The sequence below is a fragment of the Schistocerca piceifrons genome, chromosome 5 (assembly GCF_021461385.2).
Source record: "Schistocerca piceifrons isolate TAMUIC-IGC-003096 chromosome 5, iqSchPice1.1, whole genome shotgun sequence".
NCBI lineage: Eukaryota > Metazoa > Arthropoda > Insecta > Orthoptera > Acrididae > Schistocerca > Schistocerca piceifrons.
Window position 1 is genome coordinate 510,998,485 of NC_060142.1, and position 18,455 is coordinate 511,016,939.

The 18,455-nt window shown below is 39.2% G+C and overlaps 1 protein-coding gene across 2 annotated transcripts in view; it reads left to right on the plus strand.

Moving 5' to 3' along the window:
* The window catches only part of LOC124798424 (zip homologous protein 2-like), a 113,663-nt gene extending 105,021 nt beyond the window's left edge, over positions 1–8,642 (plus strand). For both annotated transcript variants that reach the window (XM_047261831.1, XM_047261830.1), the window contains exons 9-10: positions 3,315–3,566; positions 8,184–8,642. In XM_047261831.1, coding sequence (XP_047117787.1) covers positions 3,315–3,552 — 238 coding nt within the window. In that variant the 3' untranslated portion in view covers positions 3,553–3,566; positions 8,184–8,642. The remainder of the gene's footprint in view (positions 1–3,314; positions 3,567–8,183) is intronic.
* The last annotated feature ends 9,813 nt before the right edge of the window (positions 8,643–18,455 follow it).

Genomic DNA, 18,455 nt, shown 5'->3' on the forward strand with positions numbered 1-18,455 from the left:
AGGGCAAGTTTCCATCTCTGCCCTGAAATGAGATCAATCCCTCATGAAATCCACCCCTCTCCACCAAGAGTGTCTTTCCACCGTCCACCTAACGTTCGTACCCTTTTGGTTCATCCATATGAAATCCCCAAACCACCTTCCCTACCCTCTGGCTCCTAACCTTTTAACCACCCCCGGTGTAAAACCTGTCCCATGCACCCTCCCACCACCACCTACTCCAGTCCTGTAACCCGGAACGTGTACATGACCAAAGGCAGAGCCACGTGTGAAAGCACCTACGTGATTTACCAACTGACATGCCTACACTGTGAAGCCTTCTATGAGGGAATGACCAGCAACAAACTGTCCATTCACATGAATGGACACAGGCTGACAGTGTTTGTTGGTAATGAGGATCACCTTGTGGCTAAACATGCTTTGGGACACGGCCAGCACATTTTGGCAAAGTGTTACACCGTCCAGGTTATCTGGATACTTCCCACTGACACCAGCCTATCAGAACTCTGGAGATGGGAACTTGCCCTTCAATATATTCTCTCTTCCTGTTACCCACTAGGCCTCAACCTCTGCTAATTTCAAGTTGCCGCCCCTCGTACCTCACCTGTCGTTCAACCACATCTTTGCCTCTGTACTTCCGCCTCAACTGACATCTCTGCCCAACTTCTTTGCATTTACATATGTCTGCCTGTGTCTGTATATGTGCGAATGGATGTGTGTATGTGCGCGCGAGTGTATACCTGTCCTTTTTTCCCCCTAAGGTAAGTCTTTCCGCTCCCAGGATTGGAATGACTCCTTACCCTCTCCCTTAAAACCCACACCCTTTCGTCTTTCCCTCCCCTTCCCTCTTTTCTGATGAAGTAACCATGGGTTGTGAAAGCTTGAATATTTGTGTGTGTGTTTGTGTGTTTTTTTTAATTTTTTGTGTCTAGCAACATACCAGTGCTTTCTTGTTTGATATACCGTATATGTGTGTGTGTGTGTGTGTGTGTGTGTGTGTGTGTGTGTGTGTGTGTGTTAGCGTGTGTGTGTGTGAGTGTGTGTGTGTGTGTGTGTGTGTGTGCGAGCGCGCCCGCGCGCGCGTGCTGTGTCATTTACTGACCTGTCCTATATCTGTACAAGATGCCACAGGACCAAAACTAAATAAATAAATGTATGAGAAAGCACCACCATTTTTCAGACTTGAAGATTTCTTTTCAGTATTTCTAAGTAAAAACTGAGTATAACACTTTAATGTTTGTTAATATTGACTATAATAATATTTTCCAACAAATACTTTGTTCTGTTAGTGCATACCTTGATTCATTAGAAATACCTAAAGGGTTTTTCCACATTATATGTTTTACAGAATAGAGTTCCTATATTATTGCTCATTCAGTTTAGTATCTACCTTGTCTTTTATTTGTTTTTTCAATCTCCTTTATTACACATTTAATTAGTGTCTTGGTTTCCCACCTCAAAATACCCAAATAAAAGTATTTTCTGTTTCTGTTGTTAAATTTAATTACCATTTATTTACTTTTCTTGGTGCCCCATAATTTATGGGCTGCTGTATGGTGAAGTATTATCCTACTCTGAAACAGTACACCATTCACATTTTGTATTTTGCATTGCACTCAACACTGATTATGTGTACTTGTAGGTAATTAGATGATATCATCTAGAGCAGGAAACATTTTACTGAAAAATTTATACTTAAAATGCTCATGTCAAGCTGTCCATTTTTGATATTCAGTTTAAAACATTGTATTCATTCACTGCAGAAAGTATTGAGGTGAATCTCTTGGAGTTCTGTTGCATTCTTACAACTTAATAAATGATTTTCCTACACGACTTACTGTTTCTCAGTGTCCATGATTTATTTGTAATTTTGTAACTTAACATTTACAAATAGTAATTATAACTGTCACAAACTGAGCAAAAACTTGACTGAAACTGAATTGAAAACTGTACTGCCCTGCACAGAAGCTACCGTGGTTCCTTAAATAATATTACTGTAATGAATGTAGGTGTTGTTAGCATTTACATTATATGTTAATTACAATGGAAAAAGATCTATACAAGCAATTTCACATGTGACATCAAGCTTAACAGAGAACGAAGACATATTTTAAACAAGATTTGAAAGATCTTTGAGTATTAAATATTGCAGTATGAGTACCTTTAAGAGTTAATATTACATATACATTTTGATGTTAAAGTGCTTAATTATTTTGATCACTGTCACTTACAGAGACTTTGATACTAAATTTATATTACGTGGTATTGCCAGCTTTAACTGATCTACGTTAAAGATTATTATTTACTGAACAGTTTCAGTAATCAGCCACAACATTACAACTTATTTTTCTAGCTTTTCTCTCCATTAGTTTTAGAAAACTGTATTATACAAGTGAACCATCATCTTTCTGGATTAGAAATTATTGTTTCAACAAAATGGAAAACTGCCTAAATGGAATTCGAAACTATTGTAATTTTGTGAATGAAATAATATAACTAACTTGTCATTTACAGGACATTTAATTATCCTAAATAGTGTTAGATAAAGAATAATAACTGTGGAAGGAATAAACACAACTGTAAATACAGGGTGTAGCTTAATTAACGGTGTAAATGCATACAGTTGAAATTACATGACAGTAGAAGCAAAAAGTCTCAGTAAACGTGGGCTCTAAAATGCATATCTTAAGAGGTATACGCACTTCTTCATCTTTGATACTATGAAATAAATCTCTTTTACTGTAATCTCACTGCTCTCCATAATCTGAGTGGTAGCAGTGTGGACAATATGGACTGAGACAAGAAAAAATTGTCCAGTAAATGTGCGCTCTAAACCTCAAACCTTACGAGCTACTGTGAAACACATCTCTTGTACTGAAAAAGTGCTCATAGTTCTTAAGGTATGCACTTTAGAGCCCAAGTTTACTGGACATTTTGTTCTTGTTTTGGTCCATGTTACCTCCTCCCAAAATATTGAAAGCAAAGGGCTTGCAACAGAAAATATTTGTTTCACAGTATCGAAGATGAATAAATGCTCATAGCTCTTCACGTATGCATTTTCAAGCACGTAATTACTAAGAAATTTTTATTCAAGTATTGTATAATACACCCTGCATAAGTTTATGCAATATAGGATATAACATATCAAGTATTACACTAAATACCTTGTACTGTGATGATTAGTAATTAGATGTATCGTATATTACTATATGCGAGTCTTTGACTGTTACATTACAATGGGAAGAAGAGTATTTAACTTCTTTACAACAACTAATGTCAGAATCTTTTCATTTTCTGATAGCAAAAATTTGTTATAGGATGGATCACATGACAGAAGTGACATTGAGTCAGAACACTCTGCTGAATGCCTTAAATAATCCAAAAAGAATATCTCCTCTACAAACTAGAATATCTCCACAGAAAACTAGAATATCTCCACATCAGACTATGAGAATATCACCCTTGCAAAGTCTCAATGCCAAAGGAAGCCAGTCAAGTATTTATTCAAGCCAAAATGTTTCACAGAGATCACACAGGGGAAGCAATTGCTCATAGACAACATGATCAAGGTACTGTATAGTAGTTTTGTTAATTGCATCAATTTCTTTTATTAGTGATGTGGTATTGATGTTTAGAATACTCACGACATGGATTTAGTATCACCCTATCCTGATATATTTTTGTTCATTATTGAAGCTGATGTTGTGGCCGTCATTCTGAGGACTGGTTTGATGGAGCCCTCCATGCTGCTCTGTACTGTGTGATCCTCTTCATCTCTGAATAACCAATGCAACCTATATCTTTCTGAATCTGCTTACTGTATTCATCTCTTCGTCTTCATCTACGTTTTTTACCCCCCGCCGCACTTTCTTCCAAGACTAAATTGGTAATCCCTTGATGCCTCAGAATGAGTCCTATTAACTGACCCCTTCAGCGGTCAAATTGGGACACAAATTTCTTGTCACCGCAAGACAAGACTCTCCAGTACATCCTCATTATTTATGTGATTGACCCATCTATTCTTCATCATTCTTCTGCAGCACCATATTTTGAAACCTTCTATTCTCTTCTTATCTAAACTTTTTATTGCCCATGTTTCACTTCCATACATGGCTATACTCCAGACAAGTACCCCCAGAAAAGACTCTTAAACACTTAAATCTATATTCACTGTTAACAAATTTCTCTTCTTCAGAAATGCTTTTCTTGCTATTGCCAGTCTACATTTTATACCCTCTATACTTCGGCCATCATCAGTTATTTTGCCACCCAAATAACAAACTCATTTACTACTATCTCATTCCCAATCTGATTCTCTTACGGTTACCTGATTTAATTCGACTACAATCCATTATCCTTGTTTTGCTTTTGTTGATGTTCATCTTATATTCTCCTTTATTTATACTGTATGTTGAAATAATTCATACTCACTGACAAATCTGATTCCTTTCATGCTCTTAGTGAGTGAAACAAAAACAGTTACATTACTTATTTTGAAAGTGGTCCCATTATATGATCCATCTGTGTGACTTTGTGTGAGATATTCTCCTTATTATCCATCCATTTCTCCAACAGAATGTATGTGGTAGCAGTAAGTCTAGAATTCTTACACCACAAGTCAGGTACTGTAAGTGTTGTACTCTCTTGGTGTCACCAAGATGTTAAACACTAGAAAATTAGAAAATTATGTCATACTTTTTACTATTATTAAACTAAAAATTTACTCGCCATTTGTGTGATAGAAAATCTGCTTTTACATTAATCTATCATATGAAAAAGCAAATACTTCAGCTGTACATGTTTACTCACTACTCACATTCAGATTCTTTTAATTATTATTGGTGGAAATATCATCGCTTATTATGTAAAATATCACAGTTATGTTTTAGCTTTAAATTATTTTTTCCATGCCTTTTCTACATTTTTTTACTTTCCACCAGACAAGCACTACAAGAAATGTTGCTCTTTTCTATCAAATATCATCAATCTCGTAGTACAATATAATGAAAATGATAGTTGTTATTCACTATATAGCAGAGATGCTGAGTCGCAGAGAGGCACAACAAAAAGTTAGCATCCTGCCAACAAGGCTTTTGTCAAAAATAGGGAACACACACACACACACACACACACACACACACACACACACACACACACACACACACACATATATATATATATATATATATATATATATATATATATGCAAATGCAACTCACACACACACGACCACAGTCTCTGGTAGTTAGAGACTGTCTGATTCAGTCTCTTAGTACAAATATTCTGCACCAATGAGAAAAGTGCCATGTTCAGTATTGTGGCCTTGCAACTGAATGATGTCCTCTTATACAAAAGCTCTACAGTTCTGATAGCATTGTATGATTTTATGTTTATCCCATCTTCTATTCCAGTCACATTCAACAGTTTTTCTGTTTCCATAATGAGATTTTCACTCTGCAGCGGAGTGTGCGCTGATATGAAACTTCCTGGCAGATGAAAACTGTGTGCCCGACCGAGACTCAAACTCGGGACCTTTGCCTTTCACGGGCAAGTGCTCTACCATCTGAGCTACTGAAGCACGACTCACGCCCGGTCCTCACAGCTTTACTTCTGCCAGTATTTCATCTCCTACCTTCCAAACTTTACAGAAGCTCTCCTGCGAACCTTGCAGAACTAGCACTCCTGGAAGGAAGGATACTGCGGAGGTTTGGAAGGTAGGAGATGAGATACTGGCAGAAGTAAAGCTGTGAGGACCGGGCGTGAGTCGTGCTTCGGTAGCTCAGATGATAGAACACTTGCCCGCGAAAGGCAAAGGTCCCGAGTTTGAGTCTCGGTCGGGCACACAGTTTTAATCTGCCAGGAAGTTTCATATCAGCGCACACTCCGCTGCAGAGTGAAAATCTCATTCTGGAAACACCCCCCAGGCTGTGGTTAAGCCATGTCTCCGCAGTATCCTATCTTTCAGGAGTGCTAGTTCTGCAAGGTTCGCAGGAGAGCTTTTGTAAAGTTTGGAGGGTAGGAGACGAGATCCTGGCAGAAGTAAAGCTGTGAGGACCGGGCGTGAGTCGTGCTTCGGTAGTTCAGATGGTAGAGGCGAAAGGCAAAGGTCCCGAGTTCGAGTCTCAGTCGGGCACACAGTTTTAATCTGCCAGGAAGTTTCAGTTTTTCTGTTACTTGAGCTCTAAAATTGTGATTATTTACAATGGACATCTTCTTATGCATAATCCTGATGTAGTGATTACTGACCTCAGAATCTAATTAGTGTACGCATCTTTACGTTATTGGCAATATGTGTTATTTTCTCCAAATTTCCTTCAAACACACTTTTCAAACCTAGATAATCTCTCACATTCGATATCTTACAAATGCTTTTACTGTAAATTTATTAATAATTTATTAAAGAATAGAAAAGCCAGGTTGGAACATAACAATATTATGAAGATATTACCTACAAAAAAATACAGGGTATGGCTATGGGCACCATCCTATGCCAACTATTAGTGGGTTATCTAGACGAATAATTCCTAACCACCTATAATCGTAAAACCCTCACCTGGTTTAGATTCATTGATGATATCTTTGTGATCTGGACTGAGGTGAGGACACCCTATACATTTTCCTCCAGAACCTCAATAGCTTCTCACGCATTCGCTTCACCTGGTCCTACTTAACCCAACAAACCACCTTCCTACATGCTGACCTCCACCTCAAAGATGGCTATATCACTGCCTCTGTCATATCAAACCTACTAACCACCAGCAATACCTCCACTTCAACAGCTGTTGGCCGTTTCACACCAAGAAGTCCCTTCCATACAGCCTAGCAACCCGTGGTCATTACATCTACAGTAATGAGCGGTCCCTCTCGAAATATACCAAGGGTCTCACTGAGGCCTTTACAGACCGTAATTATCCTCCAAACCTAGAACATAAACAAATCTACAATTCCTTATCTTTCCAGTCACCCGCCACCTCCTAAAGTCTCACCGTCTTGCCACAGAGGAGCATTCCCCACGTAACTCAGGACCACCTAGAACTGTAGCAACTGAATTACCTTCTCTGCCAGGTTTTCAATTACCTCTCATCATCCCCTGAAATGAGAAATGTCCTGCACACTATCCTTCCTACCCCTGCCACAGTGGTATTCCACCATCCACCGAACCTAAACAGTATACTTGTCCACCCCTACACAGTATCTGCTCCCAAACCCTTACCTCATGACCCATATCCCTGTAATAGACATAGATGCAAGACATGTCCCATATATCCTCCCACCACAACCTACTCCACTTCGGTCACAAACATTACCTATCCCGTCAAAGGCAAGGCTACCTGTGAAACCAGTTATGTGATCTACAAGCTAAGCTGCAACTACTGTGCTGCATTCTATGTGGGCATTGACAGACAACCAACAAGCTGTCTGTCCACATGAATTGCCACAGACAAACTGTGGCTAAGAAAGAACTGGACCACCCTGTTGCTGAGCATGCCGCCCAACATGACATTCTTTATTTCAATGACTGCTTCACAGCCTGTGCCATCTGGATCCTTCTGACCAACACCAGCTTTTCTGAATTGCACAGGTGGGAACTCTTACTGCAATATATCCTATGTTCCCGTAACTCTCCTGGCCTCAACCTTCATTAGTCATTGTCCTCACCCGTCAGCCCCTTCCTTGCTCCCATTCCAGCACTACACAGCCCTCTAATACACCAAAGCACTTTTCACTTCTCTCTTTCTCTGTTACCCCACCTCTCCCCCCACTCTCCATCTAATCTCCCAAATGCACCTAGCTGCTCTATCCTCTCTCCACGTCGTCCCTGCACTCTCCCCAGCAGCAATTCACTGTCCCTCATCCCTACCCTGCTATCCCACACCCTCCCCACCCCATCCTCCTCCTTACCCCCACCCAGTTGCCTCTCTGATCATGCACTGCTGCTGCTGCTGCTGCTGCTGCTTGTAGTGTGACTTCAACTGCCACAGACTGTTGTCATGTGTGTGTGAGTTGCACTTTCATGTGTGTGTGTGGGGGGGGGGGGGGGGGGGGTGTCTGTGTCGTATATTTTTGACAAAGGCATCGTTAGCTGAAAACTTATTTTGTGACAGTCTTTTTGTCGGCCTATCTGTGTTTCAACATCTCCTTAATGATTTGTTATTACTTTGTAAATATTTGCCCCTCTTTGCAGAAAATTTTATCAGTAATCGTGCAGTTGCAGGCTTCCTAATGTTGTGATTATGATGAGGCAACTTCGTATGAATGGTGTGCGGCTTCTGAAGCATCTGGGTTAGTTACAAGAAGTTTGGTGATACAACCTAATTTCCATTCCAATAAATGCAACAATTGTCATCTTATTTCAGAGACAACCACATCAGTACTAATGGTACATTTGGGCACTTAACATACACATTGTGAACTGTCCAATGTGATGTATAGCATAATATATGTGCAATGACACATTGTAAGCAAAAGATAACAGAATATGCATTTTATGAGAAGCATTGTTCTCCAATATTCATTTGTCTTCCTTTTGTAATGGGAATTCTGCAATGGCTTCCATGTAGGTTAGTGTAATTATAGCCAATGAATAAAATTCAGGTATTATATTTGAGTGTTACTTTAGCTCTCATAGGATTTCTTTTCCAAAAACCAAAATGAGAATTTAAAAATGTGTTAACTTTGAATGAAGTTTTTGTATTATGGTATGTAAGTGAAGCAACAGATACAGAATAAATCTTTACAGACTACTGTTTTATACAAGAAACTGCCTCATCATGTATTAAATGGTGTTAAAATGTTAATTATATTGGCTGAAGAGCCACCAAATGATATCTAAACTATTGGTATTTAATTTGTTTTAGGTGCTGTCTTTGATGGCAGCAAGGCTGGTATGTGCCTTGTCATATTTGTTGTCACCTACAGTGACACTTAATACACAGCTGTGTTTTCATGGTTAAATTAGTAAAAATTCAAGGGACGGTATATATTTTAATCTAGGGAAATGAAAGACACAAATGTATCAAATTGCCTAACATCACCCATGTCTGATGAGGGTACCTACAGTGGGAACACCCCTGATCACAGTCTGTTCACACAAACTTCCATAATTGGAAAATCTAAGGCAATCCAGTGGTAGACTTGCTTTTATCCAACTTCCGCTATAAAAGTGAACTGTGATTGCTACTGCTGCTTACTTGGACCATTTTGGACTTGTGGTATAATGCTTTGGGCAAATGAGTGCGTGGCTTCCACCACCACAAGAGTTAAGTGGAACTTTGCTTAATATTATTATTTGAATGTGTGTCCAAAACAAAGTAGTAGTGCTTGCACTTAGGCCTATATCAATTTTAGTCAGATATTGTTGCATATTTGTTTCTGTAAGGTTCTATAGCTTATATTAATTTCCATCAAGAACTGATATTATCTAGTTTCATGAATTACTGGACCATTTTAATCTGCTGTAGCAGATGTGTTCAATAAATATTGTTGCCCCTAAAGTGAAGGTTACAGTACTGATGACAAGATAGCTGTGTGTTTGGTTTTTTCAAGCACTATCATGGAGGAAAAATTGGTTTAGCTTTCACAGCAACATCTTAGGCAGCATCATGAATCGGTAAAGGAATTAACTAGTTCTATACTGCAGCAGTCCCAGGTGCTGCCAGCTATCCCAGCTTTTTAGCCACTCAACGAGCTCAAGAAGGTTGGTAAGTACATCGAAAGCACCTCCTGCCACACTTTCTGGCAAGTGATATCAAATGTCCAGATCATCAATAGCACTTTTGTTGTCTACAAATCCTCAGCTACATTATTTGGTTCAAAGTTGGCCCCACTGTCTGATCCGTCTGTGTTACTGTTGCCCGACATATTCTCTTTATTATCCAACCATTTTTCCAACAAAACACGTGTGATGGAATTTACTCCTGAATTCTTACAACACCACAAGTCAGTTGCCATGTAAGTCACATATTTTGGATTGCAGATTCGAAGGCCTTCAGTAGAAAATGTAAATTCACACGTTTCTGTGGTAAAGCACATGCAGAAAATTTGATATACGATGTAGTAAGTACTTTAGCTCCAGCTAAGGAGTTCTGCACACAAGCCTTAAGACAGTCTGACCCATTCTTGGCTGAGGTACTGTGAATTGTGCTTGGATTTGAGATATTGCAATCTGCATGACAAACATATTCAGCACATTCTAACATTTCACACATGACCCATAGTCACAATCGTACACTGTAGTGGCTTCTATAACAGTCTCTCATGTACTAAAGAAGTTCTTTTTAGTAGTGGCCACCCTACATCAGTATCAGGCAACATTTGTGTTGATACACTTTGTTCCCAACTTGCCCAGACTGTTTCTCCTTGCATCCCAGATGGAAATGACTACATAACGAGAATAAGTGTTATATGTGTTTACGCAGGTGTCACATTGCAGAAGTAAAATTTTGTTACATTCAGCAGTCCATGACATTCCAGTGACATTTATTTTCGATATTGGCACATCAGTTTCAGTCATTAACCAATCTATATACTTTAGTACTGGCGATCCCTCCTCAGCAATGTTCAGTCAAAGTTGTGAGCATAAGCCACCATGAGGTGCCACTTTTATGTCATGTGCACCTGATGTTCACTTACTTTCATGTTAGTATCAGTGTCTCAGTTGTTGTCATTTTTGGATGGTGGATCCACTGATCAAGCAAATTTTTAGCCTCGACATTTTCATTACATCATAAAGGCTTGTCGATATCAGAGATCTGCACTGGGCGTTTATACTCGGCCGAATTACTCAGTGAGTGTAGTTCCATGAAAGTCTAACTGATGTCAGTACAGCCACTTTGAACGAGGCGAGCAACTGCACTCTAATTCCTTCCCACTCATTTGAGCATTACACGTTCGAAAGCCACAACTGTCTACTCTAGTTACTCAACTGCCGAACATTCGCCCACTACCGGGTCATGGCACGTGAATGTGAGATGAAGGAGATTGTGGAAATGAAACTTGATGCGAAATAATATATCCTCAATGCGAAAGACGCTGTTTGTAGCTGTGTTTGGGGGAGGTTTCTGGTAAGCATGGGAATCAGTTATGTTTACTGTGACAGGTGCTCTGCTCTCCCGTCTTACAGGTCTGCCACCAAACGAAAGCACATATCTGAAGAACATGACAAAGAGTAAGTTCTGAACCGAATTTCACCGAAAGAACGGCAAATAAAACATGTTTAGTAATGTGAGCCAGATATCTTCGTCCTTTACACTGATATCAGGCGGGATGAAGCATTAAAAGACAAGCCAATGAAATACGAGCCCCATGGATCCCAACACTTACAGGCTATAGGCGTGAATGCATTATGCATGCATTACACAGGTTTTGAACACAGTCGCGAAACACACGATCATTTGAAACCTGAGGTTGTAGTGGTTTATTCCGTGATTTATGTTCCCAAAGAAACTGTCCATCACAAATTGGTGACGTGAATTTGATACAAACATCTAGGTACAAGAAACAGAGAGCATGTGGTACAGTTAGCTTGTTTAGAATGCTATAGTTTGCAGTTAGGCAGTACGTGGAAATTTTTTGCCAATAATGGCGTCTCCGACAAGCGTTCTTTGTTACGACAATAACGCCGCAAAAACACTCGTACCATTTTTAGATCTATTCAAATAAGCAACAGAAGGCGAGAAGTATCTTACAATTCAATCTGTTATGGGTGCATAAAGTAAAAAGTCATTGTAAAGCAGGGCCCGAAGACACAGAGGTACGTTTAAATTATTACAGACCTAGTCTTCTTCTTTAACCCGTAACTGGTACACCTGGGTCCCAGGGACCCGAGCGAAATTTCTTTTTTCCAGCTCCGTGATGTGTGTGGTAGCACTGACTTCCCTCTCCCTGTACTCTCCTAACAATCAACTGGCTACCAGCCCACAACATTGTTGCAGGCGTTTCTTTGTTAGTTTTGTTTCTATAAAGGTGATCGGGTCCCGTGGACCCAGGTGTACCGTTAGTGAAAGTTTTCTTTTCGTGGCATTATTTCCGGTATCTTGGATTTACGGTGTAGTGCTTCAGAAAAATGAGCGAGGAAGATACTACAGATAATCTGAACGAACCATTGGACAGTGATATTGAAGACATAAGTGGAAGCGACAGTGACTATGAAATTAGTGAACATGAAACTGGAAGTGATGAAAGTGATGATGGAGACAGTAACAACGAACAATCTGGAACTAATTATATCTATGGAAGAAACAGATTCAAGTGGTCAACAACACCCAGCATACGTGGAAGAACCTCTCAAACCAACATCATTGCTCCAATTCACTTTCCTGGCATACGTAATGCAGCTAGACAGGTAACAGAAAAGACCCCTCTAGCATTTTGGGAACTACTTTTCAGCAAAGAAATGATTGCAGAGGTAGTACTCAGAACCAATGAAAAGATTATGTCATTGCCACCTGAGTCAAAAAAGAATTCTTTTTCAAATCTAACAGACAGTACTGAAATAAAAGCTGTCATAGGTCTTTGTTATTTGTGGGGAGCCTTCAAGTCAAACAACGAAGATCTGAATGGTTTATATGCTACAAACGGCACTGGTAGACCAATTTTTAGGGCAACTATGCCCTTGAAACGTTTGCTGTTTTTATTACGTTGCCTTCGTTTTGATGATGCAGCAACCCGTGACGCAAGGAAACTCACAGATAAACTGTACCACATCTCTTGGCTCTTCAATTCATTGATAGAAGCTTGTCAAGAAAACTATTCAGTCGGAGAGTACGTCACTGTTGACGAAATGCTTGTAGGATTCCGTGGTAGATGTCCATTTAGGATGTACATTCCATCCAAGCCACGGAAATACGGTATAAAAATATTTATTCTAGCTGATGCCAAAATGCACTACTGTTTGAATGCAGAGATATATTCGGGAAAATCAGCTGTAGCCATCCCGCGCCGTGTCCTCTTACCAACAGCTGTTGTCATGCGGTTGGTTGAACCAATCAAGGGAAGTAACAGAAATGTGACAGGGGACAACTGGTTCTCAAGTGTGGAGTTGGTCAATGAGTTGTCGAACTGTAATTTGACTTATATTGGCACCATGAGAAAGAACAAGGCTGAGCTACCACCAAGCTTTTCAACAGCAAAGGGCAGAAATGTGTCTTCTTCAATCTACGGATACTCTGGTTCTGTAACAATACTTTCACACGTCCCCAAAAAGAACAAGGTTGTCAACCTGATATCGACAATGCACCATGGAGAATGTATGGTGGAAAATAAGCCTGAAATAATCCATGACTACAATAAAACAAAAGGTGGAGTTGACGCACTTGACGAAAAGACGCATAATTACACGACTTCTAGAAGAACAAGGCGGTGGCCTATGGCAGTCTTCTACACTATGCTAGATATAGCAGGTGTAAATGCTTTTGTTTTGTACCATGGGAAAGAAGATACTGATGATGTGACACGCAGAGAATTCCTCATTGAACTAGGTACACAACTCATAAGTGATTGTATGAAAAGAAGATTGGATTCTCCATTTTTGAGAAAAGATATCCGAAATTCCATTTGTGATATTCTAGGCATGACCCCCTCCAAGGCATCAGGAACATCCCAGGTTCACAGTGAAGCTGGTGCTACTAAATCGAAGAGGAAAAGATGCTCAGTGTGCCCATCTAAAAAAGACAGGAAAGCATCCCGGGCGTGTGCCAGATGTCGAACACCATTATGTTTGGAATGTTCCACTGCTTTATGTCCAAACTGTTTCGGTAGTCTGGATGAATGAAATAACTGAAATGGACTGGTGAAGATGCTGTATAATTGAAACCTAATATTTTGTCATAATTTCTGCTATTTTCAAAGATCACATAGTCATTTAGCTGAGAAATGTACTAAAATTTATCCAAAAGTTGTGCCTGCAGAAATTTTTATATTGATTTTGAACTTTTCTTCTGGCTTACTGTTGTGAAGCATAGTACATTTTGTGTTTAAACGTGAAGTTTCAGTTGTCTATCTTACTATTTGTAACTGATGTGCAGGACTTTCCAAAAGTATATTTTTCACATTTCGTATTTTATGCAGTTTATTGTCCTTTTTTGTAACATCTTTAAGGTATGACCATAAATGAGGAATGTGGTTTTAAAACATTAGTAACAAAACATTAATAAAAGTTTCATATTTAAATTTCATTTAAATGTGTTTTTTTTACCAAAATATACTCAAAACTTGGGTGGGTCCCGAGGACCCAGATGTACCTTATGTGTTACAATTTATAGGTGTACCAGTTACGGGTTAATACAAGCTGTGTGTCAAACAAATGAAAACTGCACTTACAGTAGAGCGTCGATCATCCGAACGTCAGTCAACCGAACGACCGCTTAAGGCTTAACCGAACTGTTACTTCTTTGTTAAGATCACTTGAGTCAACGCTACCGCGTAAAGTAAGCTTCCGATATAAAATGCCCAAATGTAAACTTGTGTCCTTCCTATGAGAGGTGAATACGAGATTATTAAAATGTTAGAGGAAATTATATAATGAGTACGAGGTTGGTAAGTCGACAATTACGTATATATTAAAAAAACAAAAGAGCATTACAAATTTTATATTTGGGCTTCATTCTGCTGATGGATCGGCAAGTCGTAAAATTATGAAGCTCGCCACGACACGGATCTAGATGTTGCTGTTACCGTTATACAAAAAAAGACCACAAGGAAAACCTATCTCTGGTCCCATTCTGTGTGAAATGAGAAATCAATTTAATGAAAACCTTGGAGGGCCATCGAATTTTAAAGCCAACACGGGCTGATACATACATACATTAACCCTTCTTCCATAGATCATGAATACGACGTTTCATAATGATGTGGAATGTGTCACTTTAACATAAATTTTCTTTATGCAAAATAATGATATTTTTTCTTTTTTAACTACTTCATATCTAAGAATTCATCTATTGACTAGAAGGAGTTGCCATTCAGAAATTCTTTTAATTTGCTTTTAAATGTTGGTTGACTATCTGCCAGACTTTTAATACTATTTGGCAAACGACCAAAGATTTTTTTGGCAGCATAATTCACCCCTTTCTGTGCCAAAGTGAGATTTAATCCAGAATAGTGAATATCATCCTTTCTTCTAGTGTTGTAGCTATGCACTGCGGTGTTATTTTTGAACTGGGATGGGTTATTAACGACAAATTTCATAAGTGAATATATGTATTGCGAATGTACTGTGAATATCCTGAGTTCCTTAAATAAATGTCTGCAAGATGATCTTGGGTGGGCTCCAGCTATTATTCTGATTACACGCTTTTGTGCAATGAATACTTTCGCTCTTAATAACGAATTGCCCCAAAATATGATGCCATATGAAAGCAGTGAATGAAAATAGGCATAGTTGGCTAATTTACTGATATGTTTATCACCAAAATTTGCAATAACCCTAATAGCATAAGTTGCTGAATTTCTTCCGATTCAATTTCTCATCTATGTACACACCCAGAAATTTTGAGTATTCTACCTTAGCAACAGACTTCCGTTCATAGTCTACATTTGTCAATGGTGTTATGTCATTTACTGTACATAATTGTATAAACTGTGTTTCTCAAAATTTAGTGAGAGTCCATTTGCAGAGAACCACTTAATAATTTTCTGAAATACATTATTTGAAATTTCCTCAGCTCATTCTTGCTTCTTGGGTGTGATTACTATATTTGTACCATCAGCAAAAAGAACTAACTTTGCACCTTCATGAATATAGAGTGGCAAGTCGTTAATATACAAAGGGGTCCCAAAAAATCCATCCACTGTTTAAAAATCCATAACTGGCATACTAATTGACAGAGTTGTCTCATCTTTCGTAGTGTAATAGTTTGTAGTTTCGGCAATCGCCACACAAGCGTTGTGTTGCGTTATTTTGTTTTGTCAGATGACAGTCGCCAGATAGTCAGTGTTTTGTTCTTAGTTGCACCTAGTTACTCGAGTAAACATGGCTGACGCAAGGCTAACATTCGATGTTAGGAAGTCAGTTTTGAAGTGATATTTTAAGTACGAAAGTACTAATGAGGTTCAATGGCAACGGCGAAATGAGTATCGAACAGAGCCACTGACACGTTTAATGATTCGTCGCATATGAGACAAATTTGAAGCCGAAGGCTGTGTTAAAGATGTACACAAACAATGATGTGGACGACCTGTAACAGTACCAAGTCCAGCTAACTCCTGTCGTGTGTTACAACAATTCATCGCTCACCACAGAAGTCTGAGAGACAGTGTGCCCGTGAAACTGGAGTGAGTCGCTCAAGTGTTCGGCGAATTTTGAAGACAGCAAAGTGGAAGTGCTACATCCCATGATTGCTATACGCAATGAACGAGGACGACCCAGATCATAGAATGGAGTACTGCGAGTGGTTTATTAACATGGTGCGCAACGATGACGAGTTTGCAGAGGTGATTGTGTGGTCTGATGAGGCACAGTTCAAACTCAATGGTACAGTAAATCGCCACAATTGCATCTACTGGGCCGAAGAAAGTCCGAACGTCCATGTAGACAAAGCCATGAATTTGCCAGGAGTAAATGTGTGGTGTGGGTTGTCTTACCAGGGCTTGATTGGGCCATTCTTCTTTGACGGCACAGTTACCGGCGAGGTGTACCTTTAGAAGCTTCAGACATCCATTTTACCTGCCATCCGAGACTTTTATGGAGACAGAAGAGTTTACTTTCAACGAGATGGTGCCCCAGTCCACTACCAAAATCGTGTTAGGGCGTATCTCGACTAAGATCTACCTGGACGATGGATAGGCCGTAGAGGTGCTGTGGAGTATCCACCACGTTCCCCAGACCTAACTTCTCTGGACTTTTACCTTTGGGGAACACTAAAGGACGTCGTTTATCAGCAAAAGTCACGCACATTGGATGAACTTCGAGAATCCATCGTACATTCATGTGCAAATATCCAACTGAACACGTTGCATTCAGTAGTTCGTGCTGCAGATCGGCGGCATCATTTGTGTGTGGATGTTAATGGTGACCATTTCGAACACCTACAGTGATATCTTTAAATTTGGACTTTCAGCTACACTTTCACCAAAAATGAGACAACTCCGCCAATTAGTTTGCAAGTTATGAACTTTTAAACAGTGGATACATTTTCTTGGACCCCTCTGTATATTAAGTACAATAAGGGACCCAAGACTGAACCCTGTGGGACACCATTCTCGATACCTCCCCAGTTAGAGGACTCTGCTGGTTTTAGTAGACTAACTGTACTGTTAATTTCAGCCTTCTACATTCTTCCAGTTAAGTATGAATTAAACCATTTGTGCACTGTCACTCTAATACCACAATACTTAAGCTTATGTAGAAGAATTTTATGATTCACACAATCAAAAGCCTTTGAGAGATCACGAAATATCCCAATGGGGATTAAGTCAATGCACAGCATTTGTGAGCTTCAAATGTGTGGAGAAAAAGTGTCTGCTGATTTTTCAGCAGCTGGTTCTTTCAAAATCAATCCAAGGGACGTATTGAGGGAAGAAGATTATGCTTTACGTTTACAATGCTAAGGAAACTGGGCTTAAGTGGAAAGCTTTGCCAAGAAAAGTTGTTTCTTCACGTCGTGAATTTGCAGCACCTGGTCCGAAAATAAGCGCAAGGATCGTATTATTGATTTAGCTTTTGTTAATGTTCCTGGTAGCCACCGATTGCCTATACTCGTCATTGGTAAAAGTAAGAAACCGCGTTGTTTTAAACACATAAATATGTCTACGATGCCTATTCTTTGCACCTCACAAAAGAACACCTATATGAATAGTAACGATTTTCACAGAATGATTTATGGAAGTTTTTGTACTCTGTGTAAAAGCTCACCAGTTAAAGAATGGCAAAACGGAGAAAACATTACTGCTCCTTGACAACGCACCAACTCATTCACCATATGATATCGTAAACGAATAGGTCGAATTCAGAAAAGTGATATTTCTTCCACCTTAACGGACAGGACCCTTATTACAGCCCATGGATCAAAGTGTTATGGAGACTTTCCACGATATTACGGAAAAGAATTATAAGTTATTGTTAGAAAGAGAAAAGGAAGGACAAGAAAGTTTGTTAAGAAATCATAAAAATATTGATTTGAAAGATGCATCCCACATTATCGAAGCAGCATGGGATAGTGTAAAGAAATAGAATATGAAAAAAAAAAACTGGAATAAAATTTCGGGTATGGCAGAAAGTTTCCAAAGTCTAATTGAAAATGAAGAAAAGAATGATACGTCCATAATGCTCAGTATGCTACAAGAACTCAGTTGCCATGAATGTGATTGAAGAGTTATGTCCAATAATGGATGAGTGTCGACGATGCTGAACCAGGGCGCCAGATCAAACAGGATAGCGAAATTGTAAACCTCATCACTGATAAAACTGATGCCGCCTGCATCTCATCAACTAGTGGTGCAAAAAATTAAGATGGAAATA